General features: G+C 38.0%; 1 protein-coding gene across 2 annotated transcripts in view; it reads right to left on the minus strand.

Moving 5' to 3' along the window:
* Positions 1-15,741: 15,741 nt before the first annotated feature.
* The window catches only part of LOC131029006 (uncharacterized), a 97,242-nt gene continuing 94,838 nt past the window's right edge, over positions 15,742-18,145 (minus strand). The window contains exon 7 of one of the 2 annotated variants that reach the window (XM_057959386.2): positions 15,742-16,239. In XM_057959386.2, the coding sequence (XP_057815369.1) occupies positions 16,182-16,239 (58 nt within the window). In that variant the 3' untranslated portion in view covers positions 15,742-16,181. Of the gene's footprint in view, positions 16,334-18,145 lie in introns of both variants that reach the window. The other variant, XM_057959387.2, reaches the window with a different exon arrangement.

The following is an 18,145-nucleotide window of genomic DNA, read 5'->3' on the forward strand; positions in this document are numbered from 1 at the left end:
TTTAAGCTCCAAAAGGAAAGCATGAAGTTTATTTTATGCATCCAAAAGATTATGAGGTTCATTTTAAGCATTTTATAAGAAAAGGAAAGATGAGCTCTTTTTACTAACTTTGAAAGAAAGCAAATAAAACTAAACGAATTCCTTCTGTTCCTACACAAAACTTGTTAGAACCCGCACACAGTTAGTTAGCAAAAATCCAATCTTGATGGTGGGCTTCACAAGCCTAATTTCAAATCTTGGTTACAAATTTTTCACTCCTGATCCTGAAATGCCCTGAAATTTGACTAAGCCTGAAATTTGGAGGATCTTCCAAAAACTAGATTTTGCATTATAACTCCTAGAGGTCTGAAACCCCTCTCAAACATCCTGACAATATATATGGAATATAACTTAAAGTGTCACTTATACTTAAATGTTATATTCCATATATATTGTCCTTCCACAAGCCTAATTTCAAGATTTCATTATAAATTTTGTACTTTGTCTCATATGCGCGAAAACATAGATCATATGCGCTATTTCATATGCACGAAAATAATTGTCGATTGCACGAAAAGAATTGTTGAATGTGCGAAAAGAACAGTCAGATGCATGAAAAGAATAGTTAAATGCACAATAATAGAGGTTGTATGCACTGCAAGATCTGTTGTATGCACGAAAAGAACTGTCGTATGCGCTATTCTCCGTTTGAAATCTATAGGCGTGAATCCTACAGAAAAAAATTATAAATGTCTAAAAACAAGGTTTGAGCCCCACGGTGGGTGCCAGAAATGTATGATCAGATTGTGGTACCTGCATGAGAGAGGCAAACAACACAAACACACCAATGGGACATTATGTTAGAGATAAAAAATAATTAGAAAAAACAAATGAAATAAAGATGTTAAGCTCATCTCATTGTTCTCTATCTCCAAGGATCTTTCAAATCAAGGTGGCTCTCAGCTTGGAAGAGCACTTGATCTATAGGATGACTACCAAAAGAACAAGGGATATGTGATGATTCTAAGGTCTAAATGGAAATGCAACTAAGATCTTAGTGAAAGATTTAGATATGAAACTAGGTGATGATATGATGCAAGATATTGATATGAAGCTAAACTAACATAAAAATGATGTTAAGATGATATTAAGCTAATATGGAAATGAAGCTAACATGATAAATTTGAGCTGTGATGCTACTAAATTATCTAAAATGCTATTATCAAAGAAAGGATAACAATGCTTGATGAAATGAGACTATAAATTAGATGCACAAAAGACTTGATATGAGAATGAAGAATGAGAACTCTATTTATAGGAAAAATAGGGTAATAGAGGGTTGAGATTGAGTAATCTCAACAAAGGCTATGATTGAAAGTTATCAATCCATGTGAGAGATTCAATCCAATCCCAAGTTAACAAATGTCACCTTGAGAGGGCTTGAGAGGAGATGTAAGAGGCATTAAATGCTTGAGGAGACATCGAGGTTACCTTAGGAGGTAAGGTTGTGGTTAGGTTAGTGGATAACCAATGGATAAAGCCTTTACCCAAGGGGTAAACTCTTGTGCAAGAGTTAATAGGATAACTAGGGTCAAAGCAATGAGTACTTGATGAGACCCTTGGGTTAGTTGAGGATTAAGTGAGAGAGAAAATCTCTAATCATGTGGGAAGGTTGAGTTAACCATTAATGGTTAGGAAGACTTTGGGGACGAATTTGTAAGAGTCCTTCCAAATTTGGGGGAACTCAACAAGTTAATTTGTTGAATGGATAAAGCTTTAAATGCATTAAGAAGACTTTCTTCCAAATTTGAGAAGTGAGCTCCTCAAATTTAGGGAAATGACACGATTAGGAGTTGATTAGGCTAATTAAAAGGGTTTAGAAGATTCTAGAAGGCTCTAGAAGAGGTTTAGGAGGCAAGTGGGAGATGCAGGATTTTGCAAGTGGGTAAGGGAAAATTTTTTTAATTAAAATAAAATTAATTTATTTTAATTTTGGTTGCAACTTGCATTTGTGGGATTTTGCAAATGGGGGGGATTTAATTAAATATAAATTTAATTAAATGGGATAGAAGAGGGATTTAATTAAATGTAAATTGAATTAAATGGGAAGAGGATTTTAATTAAATAAACAAGATTTTTTTAATTAGATGGCTTTAGGGTATTTAATCAAACCTTGGTTTAATTAATGGATTACGTTTTAGAAGAAAGAGGTTTAGTCAAATCTTTAAATTGATTAATAGGTTAATTAGAAGAATAGGGATATTAATTAAATCTCAATTTAATTAATTGGAAGAAATATGGATAATCAAATGAATAAAACTCACTTAATTTGTTGTGCAACTTTTAGGTGTCTACATTTACCATTTTGCTTCTTAAAATGTGTATTTGACCAATGACCATCTTTACCACAATAAGTACAATGGGGCTTTTAGAAGATTGTTCTTTTAACTATTATTAGAATTGTTTTTTTTGAATAAAAGGGGTAAAAACTTTATTGAAAATTAAGCACAAGAATTATAAAGAGAGTCGGAGCCCCGAGGCCCCAGACAGAAACCACCAATCCAGCCCCAACTTATCCAGTTTCATAACCATCCATGTCCTCAGTACAGATCTTTTGCAAGTCCTGACAGTAATCCTCGGAGAGATGCTCCCAACCTTCAACTTTCAAATCACTATCATATTTTGAGGCCCACTTGGCCAAGCAATCAGCTGCTCTATTCCATTCATGATGGATGTGGATGAAAGATGCATGCTCCATTAAAGTACTAATTTGGAGAATCTCCTGAACAATCCTTGCCAACTGCCACCGGATCCCACTAACCTTCTGATCATTCAACAAGTTAACAACCATTTTTGAATCCGATTCATAAATCACCTTCCTTTGACCCAACTCCCAAGCCTGCTCTAGGGCATAGAGAATCGCAAATCCCTCCATAAAGTTATTAGACTGCCACCCTTTATGCACCAAAAAGAGGAAAACAACCTCCCCCCTGCTATTCTTGCCTACACCACCAACTCCAGCAGGGCCTGGGTTCCCCCTTGATGAACGATCAGTGTTAATCTTGATAATCCCATCCAGGGGGGTATCCACCTTCCCACCCTTTGCACCTTCTTCATAGCCCATCTACCTCTCCTGACACAAGTTGAAATAGGAGACAACTCCTGCAGGCCAAACCTACTCACAATATCTGCCTCATCTCTACTCTGCGGAAAATTCACCTCACATTTAGCTTCCACTGTCTCCTGGATCATAGCAATGATCCTATTCCAAACTTGTTGAACAAACAATCTGACCTCACGAAAGATCCTCCTGTTCCTCTCGAGCCAGATTTGCCATAGAATGAAGATGGGCCCAATGTACCAAACAGTCTGGAGGAAGGAGGACAAGATAGGAGGTCTGCCCAAACTGTTCCAGAACTCTACCAGAGAATCCATGTGGACACAAGGATGCTTCCACACCCCCCACCAATAATGCCAAATAAGCAGAGAGAAAGGGCATCTAAAGAACAGGTGTGAGGAATCTTCTTCCCCATAACCACACAAAACACAAATAGAGGGCCGCAAAAATCCCCTCTTGCGGATATTATCCCAAGTTAGACATCTATTCAAAGCCAAAGTCCAAGCGAAGCAATTACACTTCGGCCAAGAAACATTATTCCACACCTGTTTCCACCAGTTCACCTCTCTTCCCTCAAGTCTTTGGTTCAACAATTCCTGGTATCCACTAGCCACAGTAAAAATGCCTTAGGATTTGGAGACCAAGCAAGCCCATCCCTACTCTTGAGGGAGCTACAGTGTCTACTTGCCAAAATACCCTACAACTCAGCACACTCTTCCTCCATCCCATCAACCAGCCACTCATTAGGAACCTTCCACTGCTCCAACTCCAGCCGACCACACCTATAAACAGCCTTAAAGTCACTCACCCTTGACCATCCTGCCTCCAAAAACCTCTGGCATAGATTCCCAAGGTTAGGAAATTGATCAAGGGTGGGAGGATATCCATCCCAAGAGTCGTTCCAGAAAAGGACCTCTTCCCCCCTTCTGCAAATCCAAAATAGACCAGCCTTAATGAGTGAAGCCCCCCTCTTGAGAGTATACCAGATCGATGAGCCCTTTCCCTCAAGTGGATATCTAAGGATTTCCTCCAACGGGATCCTCTGCATATATTTGTTGGCCAAAATCCTAGCCCAGCCTCAATCTTGCTCAACACACCACCTCCAATACAACTTATCTGCTAACGCTTCCCCAAAAAGAATAGACCCTCTCCATTCAAGAATCTCAAAACATGTGGACCACCCCCCACCAATCCAAAAACTAGAAACCAGAAAATGATCCAACCTCTCTGTAATCCAATACTCTCCCAACCTCCTATTGTTCCAAGTGAACAACCCATTGCCAGGCTTAATGTCAACAAGTTGCAATGAAGATATACTATCTTGAAAAAGGAAAGAGGAAGGTTCTGACCGCATAACCCCCCCCCCCCCCGCTTCTTCTCACTCAACTCGAGGATGGCATTGAAATCTCCTGCCATAATCCAAGGATGAAAAGGGGCCAGCCTTCGCACACCTGAAATATGAGACTATAAGTGTTGCTCACCCTTAAATTAGTAGGGGCATAGATGTTAGAAAACAAGATAAGTTCCCCCATCTCAAGACTAGATTTAACCCCATATACCGAAGATCTGGAGGCAACCCACCAGACAGGGCTAAATCTTAATGGGTTCCAAAGGTAGGCCGCCCCTTCAGAGGAGCCAGCTGCCCCAATGCACTTACACTCACCACGCCCCCACAACTTTGGCACCAGACCCATCATACTCTCCACTAAAAGTTTAGTTTCTTGCAAGAATAGGACATCAGGTGAATGATTCCTAATCAAATCCCGAACAACTTTTTGTCTAGGGCCACTGTTCAAGCCCCCCACATTCCACGAAAGCACAATCATTTACGAGGATTGGAAAAGTGAGAATCCAAAGTCTTTACTGACCCTGACTCAACCAAATTATCCCCCATCAATTTGATATTATCTGGATCCTTCTTTCTGCCAACCTTTGAACTCTTCTCTGAAGCACTTTTCTTTATATCTTTCTGATGCAGAACCAAGTGAGCGGAGGACTTATTACTTTTACCCCCAGCTGGTTCCATTTTCAAAGCCATCGGAGAACCCTCCCCCTCAACCAAATTCACCTCAACACCAGGAGTGATTCCCAAATGGACCCCTATTGGCTAATCCATCTCCATCTACTGGCTTCCAACCACTAGCAAGGCCAGGGTAGACTCCTCAATTACTCTTTCCGGAGCCCCCCTGATGCACCTTGATACAAAGGTGTAAACCCCGGATTTACTTCCTGATGGCTAAGGTCATCCAAGACCTCAAATCTGTTGAAGGAATCCTCCTCCTGTCTCTCCTATAAGGGCCTCTTTTGTCCTCGGTTTATGTTCTTTGTCTTAACTGAGACAAACCCATCAACACCCGCAACCTCGATCGACATGGCATCTTTCCCCTTCTCAGCCCTATCTAGGCTCGGGTTCGACTGCTGAGGTTGGCGCACCGCCGGTTTATATCTAGGGCACTTATGCTGTAAGTGACCATACTCATGACACAACCAACATCAGAAAGGTAAAGTCTCATAATCTAACTGTTGAACCCAAGAATAAGAGCCTGAGCACATATCTATAGCATCTGGCAAAGGTCTACTAAGATCAATTTCAACACAGATACGCGCAAAGGTCATTACCTTTCTCCCCAGGGCTTGTGTTGAAGATCCCACTAGCCTCCCAAGCAGAGCAACAAGCATCTGAAGCACATCCTCCCGACAGCATTCCACAAGAAAACATGGTAACCGAACCCACACTGGAACCCTATTTGGGAGCTCCTCTGAAGGATTACACCTCGCATGCCAAGGCTTGATGAACAATCCCACCTGGTTGTAAAAATGCGAGCCCCCTTCAAAGACCCTATTGCGATCCTCCATTCAATTGAAAGTAACCATGAAGTAGTTATTTGCCAACAACATAATCTCCATTTGCCCTTTCGGCGCCCAAGTCCTCTGCACCCAGTTTTCCAAAAACTGCAAGGAAACCCTCATTCCCAAAACTTGCAGTATAGCGAGTGTTTTGAAAAATATTCAATGTCTTCAGCTATCATCTCACGAGGAATAACCAACTTTGGCCTCTCGCTGCTATGATGTTAGAGTTGGCAGCACTCCCAACCCCTGAATCAGAGGCAAACAGATTATTGTTAAACATCTTCATACTCTGGAGTGAGGGTTTTGAGCCCACTGCAGCACGAAAATCCATGGCTGGAGCAACCTACGAGGCCTCACCACCAAAACTCGACATCGAAGTGCAAAAATAAAATGAGGGTGCCTATAAAACCACACCCCAGAGGGCTGCTCAAAGAAGCTCGGAGCCCAAGACACCACTCCGTCCACACACCACCAAAAGATGGAGCTAGCCGACACCCCAAGCTCACGAGAGACCCTCGTGCCACAGCCAGCCGGATCCCCACCCGTGCGCAACCTAAACTCCACCCCTGCGCAGCCTAAACGCCACCCCCGGGCAGCCTCATCCCCACCCAGCAACCCCCACAACACCCCCACACCCAAAACCGCTCCTTGCCCAACACCTGCAGCCCTGTCACACCCCCGATACCCTGCACAACCCTCCCCGCCGCACTAGCAACGCCACCACCCATGAGCTAGGCCGCACGCAGATGCCCAAACGCACAACATCGTCATACTATTATTATAATTTTTTTGATCAAGTAAAAGCAGGTATTTGAAAGGTACCTGAACCTTGTACAAGCCAAGAGAATAGAACTGCTAGAAAAAAGTGCTTGATCACTTCAAAAAGACAAAATGATCCCAGCGAAAGGGATCAACTAACATAACATATCATTAAAAACCCGGAACAGACAGCGAAAGGAAAGCACAGAGACAACAAAAAGACAGAACCTAGGACACCAACAGAGACCTAAATACTATTCATAATTTCCTCAGCATGAACAACCATCTGTTTCATGTTGTTCGCTGAGGTCTTCATTTCCTCCAGCTCACGACCTTTGATGTCACCCTTGATCTTTGTGTTAGCTCTGGTCCTCCTTTCATGACCCTTCTTGTCCAGCTGCTCTTTATCACCATCCTTCTCAGCATTGTTCTCAAACCTGTTGATAAGGATGTTCATGTTGTCCACCGACGATTTGAGGATTTGGAAATTTTGGTCTGCAATCTTCTTGACGTTGAGTTCCAACCTGTCAATTCTGTTGCCGAAGTCATTCATTTTATTTTCCATTTCCTTTCTATCTCCCATCTCATTGACCTTTTTTTCCGTAGCTATGATTTTTCTAACCATACATTCAATAGCTTCTGCATTATGCAGAACGGCAACCAATTCTTTAACATGTTCAGTCAGGGGCTTATCACCAACCATAACTCTTGTGATAGCCTGCGTATCTATTTTCAAACTGTTGATATCCTTCACCATGGTAGTGATGGTCTCACAGAAGGCTTTAACATTATCATTGTCACCACTGCTACTTTTATCCCCTTTATCCTCCTTTTGCAGACTTGTGGTATTCACGACCTCAATATTGCCCATCACCAAGTTACCCTCCCCTTCTTTATCCTGACCCTCAACCTTCTTGTTTTCTTCAGCCTCCTCCTCAGAATCAACCAGAATGTGGTTGATGTCTGAATTGTTACCCTTTTTAGTATTCTTCCTCTGAGTCTGCTTTCCAGTAGCTTTCCCTTTCTTTTTTTTAACAATTTTTATCTCAAAGGATTCGGTTTCAGAATCTGACATTTCTGATTCCACAATAATCCTTCTCTTCTTGGCCCTATTCCTCCCTTTTTTGCTAGTTTCTTCCGATTCTCCCTCGGTCTCCGATTCAAAGTTAAATCCGCTAGCTTCACTCTTCATATTCTCATCTCTTGCATTTTTGCTTTTAATAGGCTTTTCAATGCACTTCCCCTTAAGCATTTTATAAACCAGGACCATAAGCCCCTGGTGGAGGGCATGGTCGCCTTTAGGGTCCTTCTGAACCTCCTTTATAGTATGATCCATTGAGCATGCTAGGTAATAGGGTAGGCTCACCTTTTCCCCATGATGGAAATGGTTGAGCAAAACAAAGTGATGCCCGTAGGCTCTGGTAAACCTACCATCTAAGGTAATGTATGCAATAGAAGCGAATAAAACAAACCTCCATGGCCTGCAAATTCTCTTCGGAGCATGGTAGGAGTTGTCGATTTTAATCATCTTTCTCCTCTCTTCGTCCGTGACAGGAAACTTATCTGCTACTTTATCTGATATGCCTCAGTCCCTGTAAAATTTCATTCCCTCAGTAGTCATCCCCGTGGCCTCAACAATGACCTCTTCATCAACATTCATCATCTGGGATCTGATAAGGATTTTGCCATTTTTACAGTTCTTGATGAAATAGCTAGTGATTGTGGGGTCTTTCCCACTTAGCCGCTCCATGAAAACATTCAGACCCCCCTACTGAAGGATATCCCAAACTTCTTTGTTCTTTCTCTAGTCAGAGCAAGAAGTAGGTTCGAATCTTTTCTTGTTACCTCCCATTTTTCCAGCACCTTCCTTGCAATTCCTTCTCTCAGCTTGATAACCTCTCCTCTGGTTTCTGTGGGTACTCTGTAAGAACGCCCAGAATCCGTGCCAGATAATAATGATAAGACACCTATATAAATGCCCATTATCTTCGATAAAACCCTGCATCGAAAAAGGCGGAAGGGGAATTAGAAATAATGATTAAAAGTACCATGTTGCCTTGTCTGGCTCTGGTCCTGATTAAGCAGGGATTTCATTTCACTTGCAATCTCCATTTCACCATAACTAGTAATGATGTCTCCCGATTGGCAAGCCAGGTTGGCTGCCCAATCAACGCAGGAGTTGGCCTCCCTATACACATCTATAAAAACACACATTTCAAATTCTTCGCTGATTTTCCTAGTTGCTTTAATAGCATTACTAATTGACCAAGAAGGCGGGAATTTCATATTTAAACAATTGATTAGGTTTAAAGAGTCTCCTTCACACCAAAATTTAGTGCGTTTAGCTTCCTTGGCAAAGGATCATCCCATGGTAAGCCGCCATGGCTTCGGCAACATGATTAGTCTGATTTCCTATGGGAATACATTTTATGATTTTTCATATTCCCCATTCATCCCTTAGGACCACTCCACATCCTGCAACACCCGGGTTACCCTTTGAGGCCCCATCAAAATTGATTTTCATCCATCCCTTGGGCGGACTGATCCATATCACACCCTCTCTAGGGTTGATCTGAAAGCACTCTTGACCCTTTAATCTCCACTTTTTGTAGATAAATTGATCATCCTTATCTTGAGGATTATCAATACTGCCTATGATATTCATATTTTCCACTATACTTCTTATTTTTTCAAACACAATTTTAGCCTTAGTAACTGTCTTTTCTCTGAAAACTCTATCATTTCTCTCTTTCCATATGCCCCAACACATGTGAGGTACAGCAATTTTCCATAATAAGGTTGTGGATTTATTTCTTGAAGGATGATGCCAAGAATTGAAAATCTCCTGAATCGACTTGGGGAAACCCCAACTGACTTTGAAGTGATCTAGACAACTTCCCCAGACATCAACAGAGAAAGGGCAATGAAAGAGCATATGATTTATAGTCTCCTCATTCTGCTTACAAAGAATACAAAAACTAGGCATACTAATACCTCTTTTTCTGATATTCTCAGTAGTAAGAATTTTATCTTGAAGGGTTGTCCAGAAGAAAATGTTTATCTTAGGGGTGAGGCCTTACACCCATGCTTTAGCCTAGCATGGGCTTTCCATGTTGTAGAACTGTTGATGATATAGAGAAGCCACTGTAAAAGTACCACTAGCTGTGGATTTCCAAATTAAATGGTCTTCTTCTTCAACCCTCACCATAGAGTTCATGACTTTATTCAAACTACCCAAAGACTAGTCCACCTGAGATAAGTCCTTCCACTGTCCATCTTTCCAGTAATCCTCCACCTTGGTTCCAAATCTTTCCTTACATTGGTTCTGAAATCTGTTCCACTCAGGGTTTTCATTCAAAGGGATCTCTAGAAGCCAAGGGTCATCCCGGAATTGGATAAGATTCCCTTTCCCCAATTTCCATTTTGCACCTTTGACAAGTAAGTCTCTTGTTCTAGAGACATTTTTCCAAATATTGGATCCAATTGAGATATTATTAGAATTGTTATTATAGGAGTTAGAATGAAATTTATTATTAGAATAATGATGATAATGATTATGATTATGATTATGGTTTTGGTTTTTAGACATAAAAGCACGTTCACTACTTTTAAGAGTACTAAAGTGAATTAATTTAGCTTCTTCTTGACATAATAAAGTACAAAAGATATCATAAGTAAGTTGAGTAGATAAAGAAGGAATAGCTAATTGAGCATGAATATTAATAATAAATTGATGAAATTGACGAGGAACACATTTTCTAAGAATCATATGATTTAAACGAGAAGAATCAAGCTTAACTCATAAACCATTTAATTGACTATTAACATAATCAAACTTTAATAAGAATTCGTTCATGGTTTTAAAATTCGTATACCTGAGGTCTTCAAGTTGATCTTGAAGCTGAATTTTTCGAGATTCATTTAAACTGTCATAAATTATTTTTTAAAATTTTCCGTGCTTCATATACTTCTATACAATTCTCAATAAGAACATACAATTCAGAAACCATTGATATACCAATTCAACCAAGTACTACCTCATGTTTAGCCTTCCATATGTCTTGATTGGCTTGAGGTGCAATTGAAGCTAGCTTTGGGTTTTTATCAGTAGCAACATCAAAATGGTGCTTGAAGCAAAAAATAAAAGAAATGTGTTTTCCATTAATGATAATTATAGCTATTTAACTTAATTTCAGGAATTAAAGTAGACATGATAACAACATAAAATATCACCTAAAAAAAGTACCCAAGCTTGCGAAAAAATAAAATACCTCCCTTGTGTGAGAGAAAATATTAATTAACTTGATTAAAATATATAATAACAATATTAAAAAATTTCAAATCTTTAATAATAAATTTAAATTTAAAAAAGTTTTGATTTAAAAAAGAAATAACTTTATATTTAAAATTTATTCTTTAAAAAATTTAAATTTATATTCATATATGATAAAAGCTTGAAATCTTTTTATTTAAAAAACTTTAATTTTATTTAAATTTTATATTGTTAAAAACTTTAATTAAAAAAGCTTTAAAACTTTAATAAAACAATAAAATAAATCCAAGCAAAGATGTGAATACACTGTAGGTAACAGAGATGTTCAATTGCAAGGTGCAAAGGCGTTCAAATGACAAGGAGAATTTGAATTTGGCAGACATTAAGGAAGACGATTATTGTAGAGGCGTTAAAGAAGAGCACGAGGACAGAGTTCAGAAAAGGATCTGAGTATTTTAGGAGTTTACTGCAAGCCCAAAAGTCGAAAATGCAACAAGAAAAGCGGTAAAAATTATGTGCCGGTGTATTAGTTGCGTATACTGAACAAAGAATAAAAAAGATCACGTTGCTATTTGGTGGAGTTCCTCGTTTGTGCAAACTGGACTGGCTTGAGCATAAGCTTATGTGGGCTTCGAAAATCACCGAGTGCACTCTAGTATGGTGATGCGGTTTGCTATCGGTGTTAGCCTCTTCCTTGTGTGTTATCGAGAACAATATAGACAACTAGGAGTAGGAAAACAATCGATGGCAGAATTGAACAAAGTGCAAATAAACAAGGTGCAAATCTATGAATTCAAATAGTGTAAAAGAATTGATAAATGAATAGGGGCAACCGATTCGAAGAGGTAAAAAGAGGTGAAAATGATTGAACTACAGAACTATGAGTTGAAACAAATAAATTAGGTTGACAGAGTTAAAAGAAAAGATGGAGGAAGCAAAAACTTCAATGTTATCAAATACGTATGCTTGACTAAATGATAAACTAAGTTATAATATCTGAAAAATGGTGTGAATTGCAAATAAATAACACATGTAATAACAGATTAAAACTAACAATATGAAATCTCTATTAACAAAATCCCACAAGCAAGAAAAATGTTAGAACCTGCAAGCGAATCAGAGATACAACTTTATAATGTAAATTTTTTGGCAGCCTTCCAAAACTAATACGAATATAGACTATAGTGCCTCCAAGAATGGTGAGCTCCAAAAAGGAACAATGACAATCTTTATCAATTTCAAGAAATAAAATGAAAATTCGAGTAAATTATTGACTAAAGTAAAATTTACCAAGATAGAAGAGAAACTTGAGAGCAATCACTCAAACATAAAGAGGAGACACAAGAGCTTTTGAAAGAGGAAAAGCAAAGAAAAACCCCTTGTGCATTATGAATGGAGGCAAAGCCTAGAGAGAGATAGACTTATCACAATGCTATGAAGTGAAGAATGAGAGGAAAAGCATCTCTTAAACAAAGATGATGGGAGGAGTTACCAAGTAACTCACATTTCTATGAATGTCACCATTCACAAAATGTGTGTGCAATGTGCCAACATCCTCTTAAAGAGGACAAAACTAATATACCTTAATAAAGGAATTAAAAGAAATGAGTCATCCTCACAAATGTGTGAGATGACACAAAAGACAAATAACATTTAGGAATTCCAAAGGAATATCCCAAACATAATACAAGAATACAAATAAATAATTAACCTTTACCAAGAAAAGATTAATATACTAACAATCTACTCGATTCAATATCATAAATAAATGGCAAAAGCGAAGGGATACAAGAAATAAACAAATGAATTTGCAATTAAACAATTGGACAATGCTAATCATTTGATGAAATATTGCATATGAAGTTTAGACTAGATCAAAAGAAATTCACATAAACATAAATCACATTAACTCAATTCATGAAAACATGATGCAATCACCAAAGGAACTAATTAATTGACAATTTTTTTGAATTCATCCAACTATATGGCCATACCCAATGTGCACATATAGGATACGAATCCTTATGAACTCTCCAAAACACGATCTAATCAAGTTATCTTTTGCAATTATATCACTAAATGATCAACAATGCCAACTAACAAAGATGTTTGAATCATTAACACAAACTAGAAATGTCGAAATCTATTTGACAAAAAATTTCACACCAAAATTGTATAAACACTTCACAATAATGTCTGCATTAAAAATCAACCCAATAACCTTGTACATGCAATTTATTTTATAGGGCTATGATTCTTAAAAAGTTTACATTTATACTCAATTTATAATAAAAGAGGATATTCATGTAGTTCGGAATGTGTGATTATCATCTTATAATATATTTTGAGTATATAATAATGAGTGATTATGTAAATGCCATTCATTAGATAAATGTTACGTCAACACATGATAATAATTTTGTAAAGTCAATGTTAAAATTAAATGATGTGGGTTATCTACAACTACTAGTATTAGGTCTTCTGCATTTGTCTTTCATAATAGCTAGGCATGGTTTGTCTTTTCATCTATCTCATATGGCAGCAAACTTTATTTCACTTAAAATCCCCAGAGTAGATTCTTCAAGGGTTGCTATAAATGATCCTTTTGGTGTAGACTCCAGGGGTCTACCAATCGTAGCTCTTAATGATTAATTATTTTCTTGTCACTGGTTCATTCTCTTATTGAAAATTTGGTGTCCTCTAATGGGGCTTCCGTGTTGGAGACAAATGTTATGCCCAAGGCAATGGTGGGTTCCTAGCTTTCTATTGGGTTTCAAATTTGCGAAGGATTTGATCTCTATTGTGGCATTTGAGAAGATCCCCTTGTAATTTTGGGGTCTAATGTTTTGGATGAAGTTGATTGTGCTTAGGAGGATTTAATATGTACATTTAATCCCTTATGGCCAAGTTTGTCTACTTTGCATGATTGAATATCTAGGTTTGGAAGCCATGTCTATCTAAGGGTGTTGATATATACCCTTTATGTAGGCGTCAAGGCTTTTTCATTATTGTTCAAGTTTACTAAAGATACATATATTTTATTCTTGAGAAGGTATGCTGGTTTAGGGATAAGGCTTTTTTTTTTTTTTTTTGTTTCTAAAGCCTTGTCATCCCTTTTCAACCCTCTTACAAAGTACTAAAGATACATAGTTTATTCTTGAGAAGGTTGTTGACGGGAATAATCATTATGTTATGTTGTTATATTATGTTTATGTTGTCGTCGGTAATAATGAGTTACGGCGGTCAGTTAGTTGGCCGACGGGTAGGTAGTTGGAGTCGCGACGGTTGTGTCGCACCCCTTCGGGTATTATATATTGTGTACCTTTTCTTCGAAGTGGGATCATGTTAGTCGTGTCACATGTAATATTGACGACAGATTATAATATGAACATCCTTTGACATTAATGGCAAGCTTATTCTGGTACTTCTTTTGTATTGGCATTGTGCATTACTGTTCGATTTCTGTATTCTTCCTGTTTACCCAGTGAGGTAAACAAAGGTATGCTGGTTGGGGGATAAGGCTTTTTTTGTTTCTAGAGCCTTGTCATCCCTTTTCAACCCTCTTACAAATCTTTCTTGGTGACTCCTGTATGGGTTATATTGTGAAACCTTCCTTTCTAGTTTTGTATAGACTCCACTTTGGAAGGTATTTGTAAATTTCCTTGTATCTTTTTGTCAAAAGTTCCTTTTAGATCGATGTCATCTCCCACCTACCTTTGCACCTATCGAGTTGAAATAAAACTCTTAAAGGGTTTGCTGGCAAAGATATAGCTCAAAGTGGAAGAGTTTGGAAACAACTAGATTGTGAGAATATAGAATTTAGATGCCAAAAATGTTATGGCCTTGATCATAAGGAAGATTCTTGTTCCAAAATCAAGCATTATGTTTCTATTCAAGCTTCTTGGTGGAAGAATGCTAGACCTCACCATTTTTCTATTTTTTGTGTTTTGGTTGGGGTCTTGAAGGTGTCCTTGCAATCTCGCTCTTCAACCCCTTACCTTCATCAGTTGTTAGTCCCCTTCCCACTTCTTCAAATTTTGTGGTTCTTGCTATGTCTACACCTTCCTTGATTTTGAGTCCTTATGCTTCTCAAATGTATGGTTTGGCACCCACACCCAGCCCCCTCCTTTCTAGCGGTGCTCCTTTATGTTGTTTCCAACCTTGTCTTCTACTTTCACTTGTTGGGCCTGGGTGGTACGACTCCCTCCCATCTTCCTTTGGTGGGTTGTAGCATCTTCTAGTTGCAAATTCCTTTCTATGTTCTGGTGTCTCTTCTTTGGTTGGGTAACATTCAGTTTCTCCCAGTGTTAAGGTGGTGGTGGTCCTCTGTATGATGTGTACGCAGTTCTCTTGTATGAGTGTCCCTTCAAAGATTGCTGTGGATTCTTCATTTCCAAACAGTTGTTGATCTTAGATAGGGCTATTTGAACAACAGTTCAATATCAGCATCATATGTCGAAAAAGAAGGCTTCTTCTCAAATGGTTCTGAAATCCCATGAGAATATTAGGCGGGCTAGCAAGATGTGTTTTGTCTAGTTTCCTTGGCTTGCTTCCAAACTTAGCTTTAGAGTTTTCTCCAGTTTTGGTCTTTCTAGTTTTATTGCCTATTTGTAATAGCTTTTTCTTTGGGCATGGGCCCCTATAGAACCAACAATTATTCTATCATAAAAAATAAGATAAAAATGATGCCGCTTGCAATTAATGAAAATTGAAACATCTCTTGAAATAGATGATAAAGTAGAGTTTATAAAACAAACGCAGAAAATTTCAAATGGTAATTAGATTAAATTATGCTACTTTCTAGGACTGTCGCATTTGAAGTTTGTCTCTTCAAAACTGTCGCATACAGTGTGATAGGGCCACAGAGCCTCTTGACTTATATAGCCATAATTTTATTAGCAATAAAAACAAAGCTCTGATAGCAGAGTGTGTCCCCTGTAACTTTGAACAAGAAAACCAATGACATGAAATTTGCGTTCTCCCTCATTACAATAAGGATCTGCCCATTACAAAATCATGTGCTTCTCTTCAAAATTTGGACATTGCATCCCAATATCCACTGAATAGAAGAATAATACAGAATTGAGTACGCATAGGACCAATCTTTTTAAACGAATATGAATAACACATTGACTGGCACGCATGCACACACACACATATATATACAAATACATTTGTGTATGTGCGTGTATTCTTTCCATTTCACACCACCAGAACTAATCCTTTTCTGGAAACATAAGATTTCCATCCTGCATCTTTACTGGTGAAGGCATTAGATAAAAAGACTAAGCTCATGAACCAGTTGAGGAGCTCAAATTGTGTTTCTTGCCAACATTAAGCTTTATCAAGAATCCCTACAGTCAAAGTGATCAACTTGAAATCTTTGAAATATCATAAAGTATTCTATGTAAAACAAAAAAAATATCCAGTTCAGAAGAAGCATGTAATGACAACGAAATCAATAAATACCAAATGTTAAAATAGGATTTGCTAAATGAAATTTGTAACAACACCTAATAGAAATTCATTAAGATGTTTGAATACCACCCATACACAGAAAGTCTCAGTAACAATAGAATAATCAGCAAAATGGAATAGAAATTAAACTAAACTTACAGTAGAACTACTGTAAAGTAAAAGCACATATAAAAAGACTGGATTCATTCACCACTTCAAAATTTATATATTTACTTCCTACGTTTAGAAGAATTTTAGTAAAATAAATGTCATTTGGATAACTTCTGCTAGGATGTGAGGATTGTTTTACTAAATTTCAATGGTAATGAGTTGTTAATGTCATGCTTATTTAGACATCATTAAAGTAGGTACAATGATGATTTCCATTGTCATAAGAAAACTGAATGATGGCATGTTCATCTTGATCTCTTGATTTGTATTCTTTGCCTAGTGTCTTCTCAAGGTTTGCTTCCATTCCTCGAGTATTTGCTGTAGGCTCTTTCCAGACTTAAAATAATAGAATCTCTACACTACAACCTAATATGTGCATCAGTATTTGAATTTTCTTTGTTGGACCACCGGTTGAGGTTGACATGAGCTACATTTTACCTTTTAACCCTTTTCCCTCGGGATGAATTGTGACTAGGTGTCAATTATGGAAAAGAAGTGCCTACAGAAGACTGAGTTGCAGGGCTGTTCCACATAATGTTGAACTTTGTGCCCACTCCATGTAGAAACATCATCTATTCCAACAATATGTTAATAGTGGAAACCCCATCTGTCACCAAAAGTTGCCATATACCATTGAGCTATATATTTGGAGAATTGAAACTTGTTCAATTGTTCATATAAGAAATCTATGATCAGGAGACTTATTTTTGTTCAATAAAGAAATTATCCATTTAGATATCTGAAATTGCCTTATAAAATTTCAAGGTCTAGCGGGAAGCAAGCCAACTGCTCATCAGATTAGTGACTGTACATGTAGACTGAAGCAAAGCAGTAGCGGGAAGTTGTATGGTGAGTGATGTCGACCAGTGGCTCATGTGGCAGATTTTGGGGAGGATTTAATAAAGTTAAACAGCCTGATGCACCCAATACTTGGTGTGTGTGCAGACCTAGCCTACTTGGTTGGCACAAAGATACTAAGGTGCCATTTGAGGCAGACCCAGCAGTGGTTCTGTTGTAAGTTATGTTGTGGTCAGCAATTTGTGCGGAAGGTTAGTGGTTCAGTCATGACACTTTAATTTCTGAGGTGTGTTACACTAGAGACTCTTGACTGTTCTTGCACATGTGCCTGAAAAATTAAAAAAATTGCCAAAACTCCCAAAGATTAAGTTGTGTTGCCTGACAAATGTCTTTGGGTCAAACTTTAGCATATTTATGCAATTTTTCCGATCAACAATTACATCAAAACACTCAAGTCCAAGTGGTAGTGATCAACAGAGAAATCTACACAATCAGCGCACTGGGTTGTGGTAAGTGATGTGATCATATGATTCCCTACTAATTTTCAAAGTTTTTTTATTTTATTTTTATTTTTCCAATTTTAATTTTGCAGCAAGGTAGCTAAACTTTGAATGACTGTAATTTTATCATGTGTACTCCATTTGAGACCATCTTTGAACAGTTTAAAAGAATTTCCAGAGCTCTTTGCAGTGGTACTAATTTTATCAGCATTTGCACTATTCCTCCAAGATCTTAATTTT

Source organism: Cryptomeria japonica, chromosome 1 (genome assembly GCF_030272615.1).
Source record: "Cryptomeria japonica chromosome 1, Sugi_1.0, whole genome shotgun sequence".
NCBI lineage: Eukaryota > Viridiplantae > Streptophyta > Pinopsida > Cupressales > Cupressaceae > Cryptomeria > Cryptomeria japonica.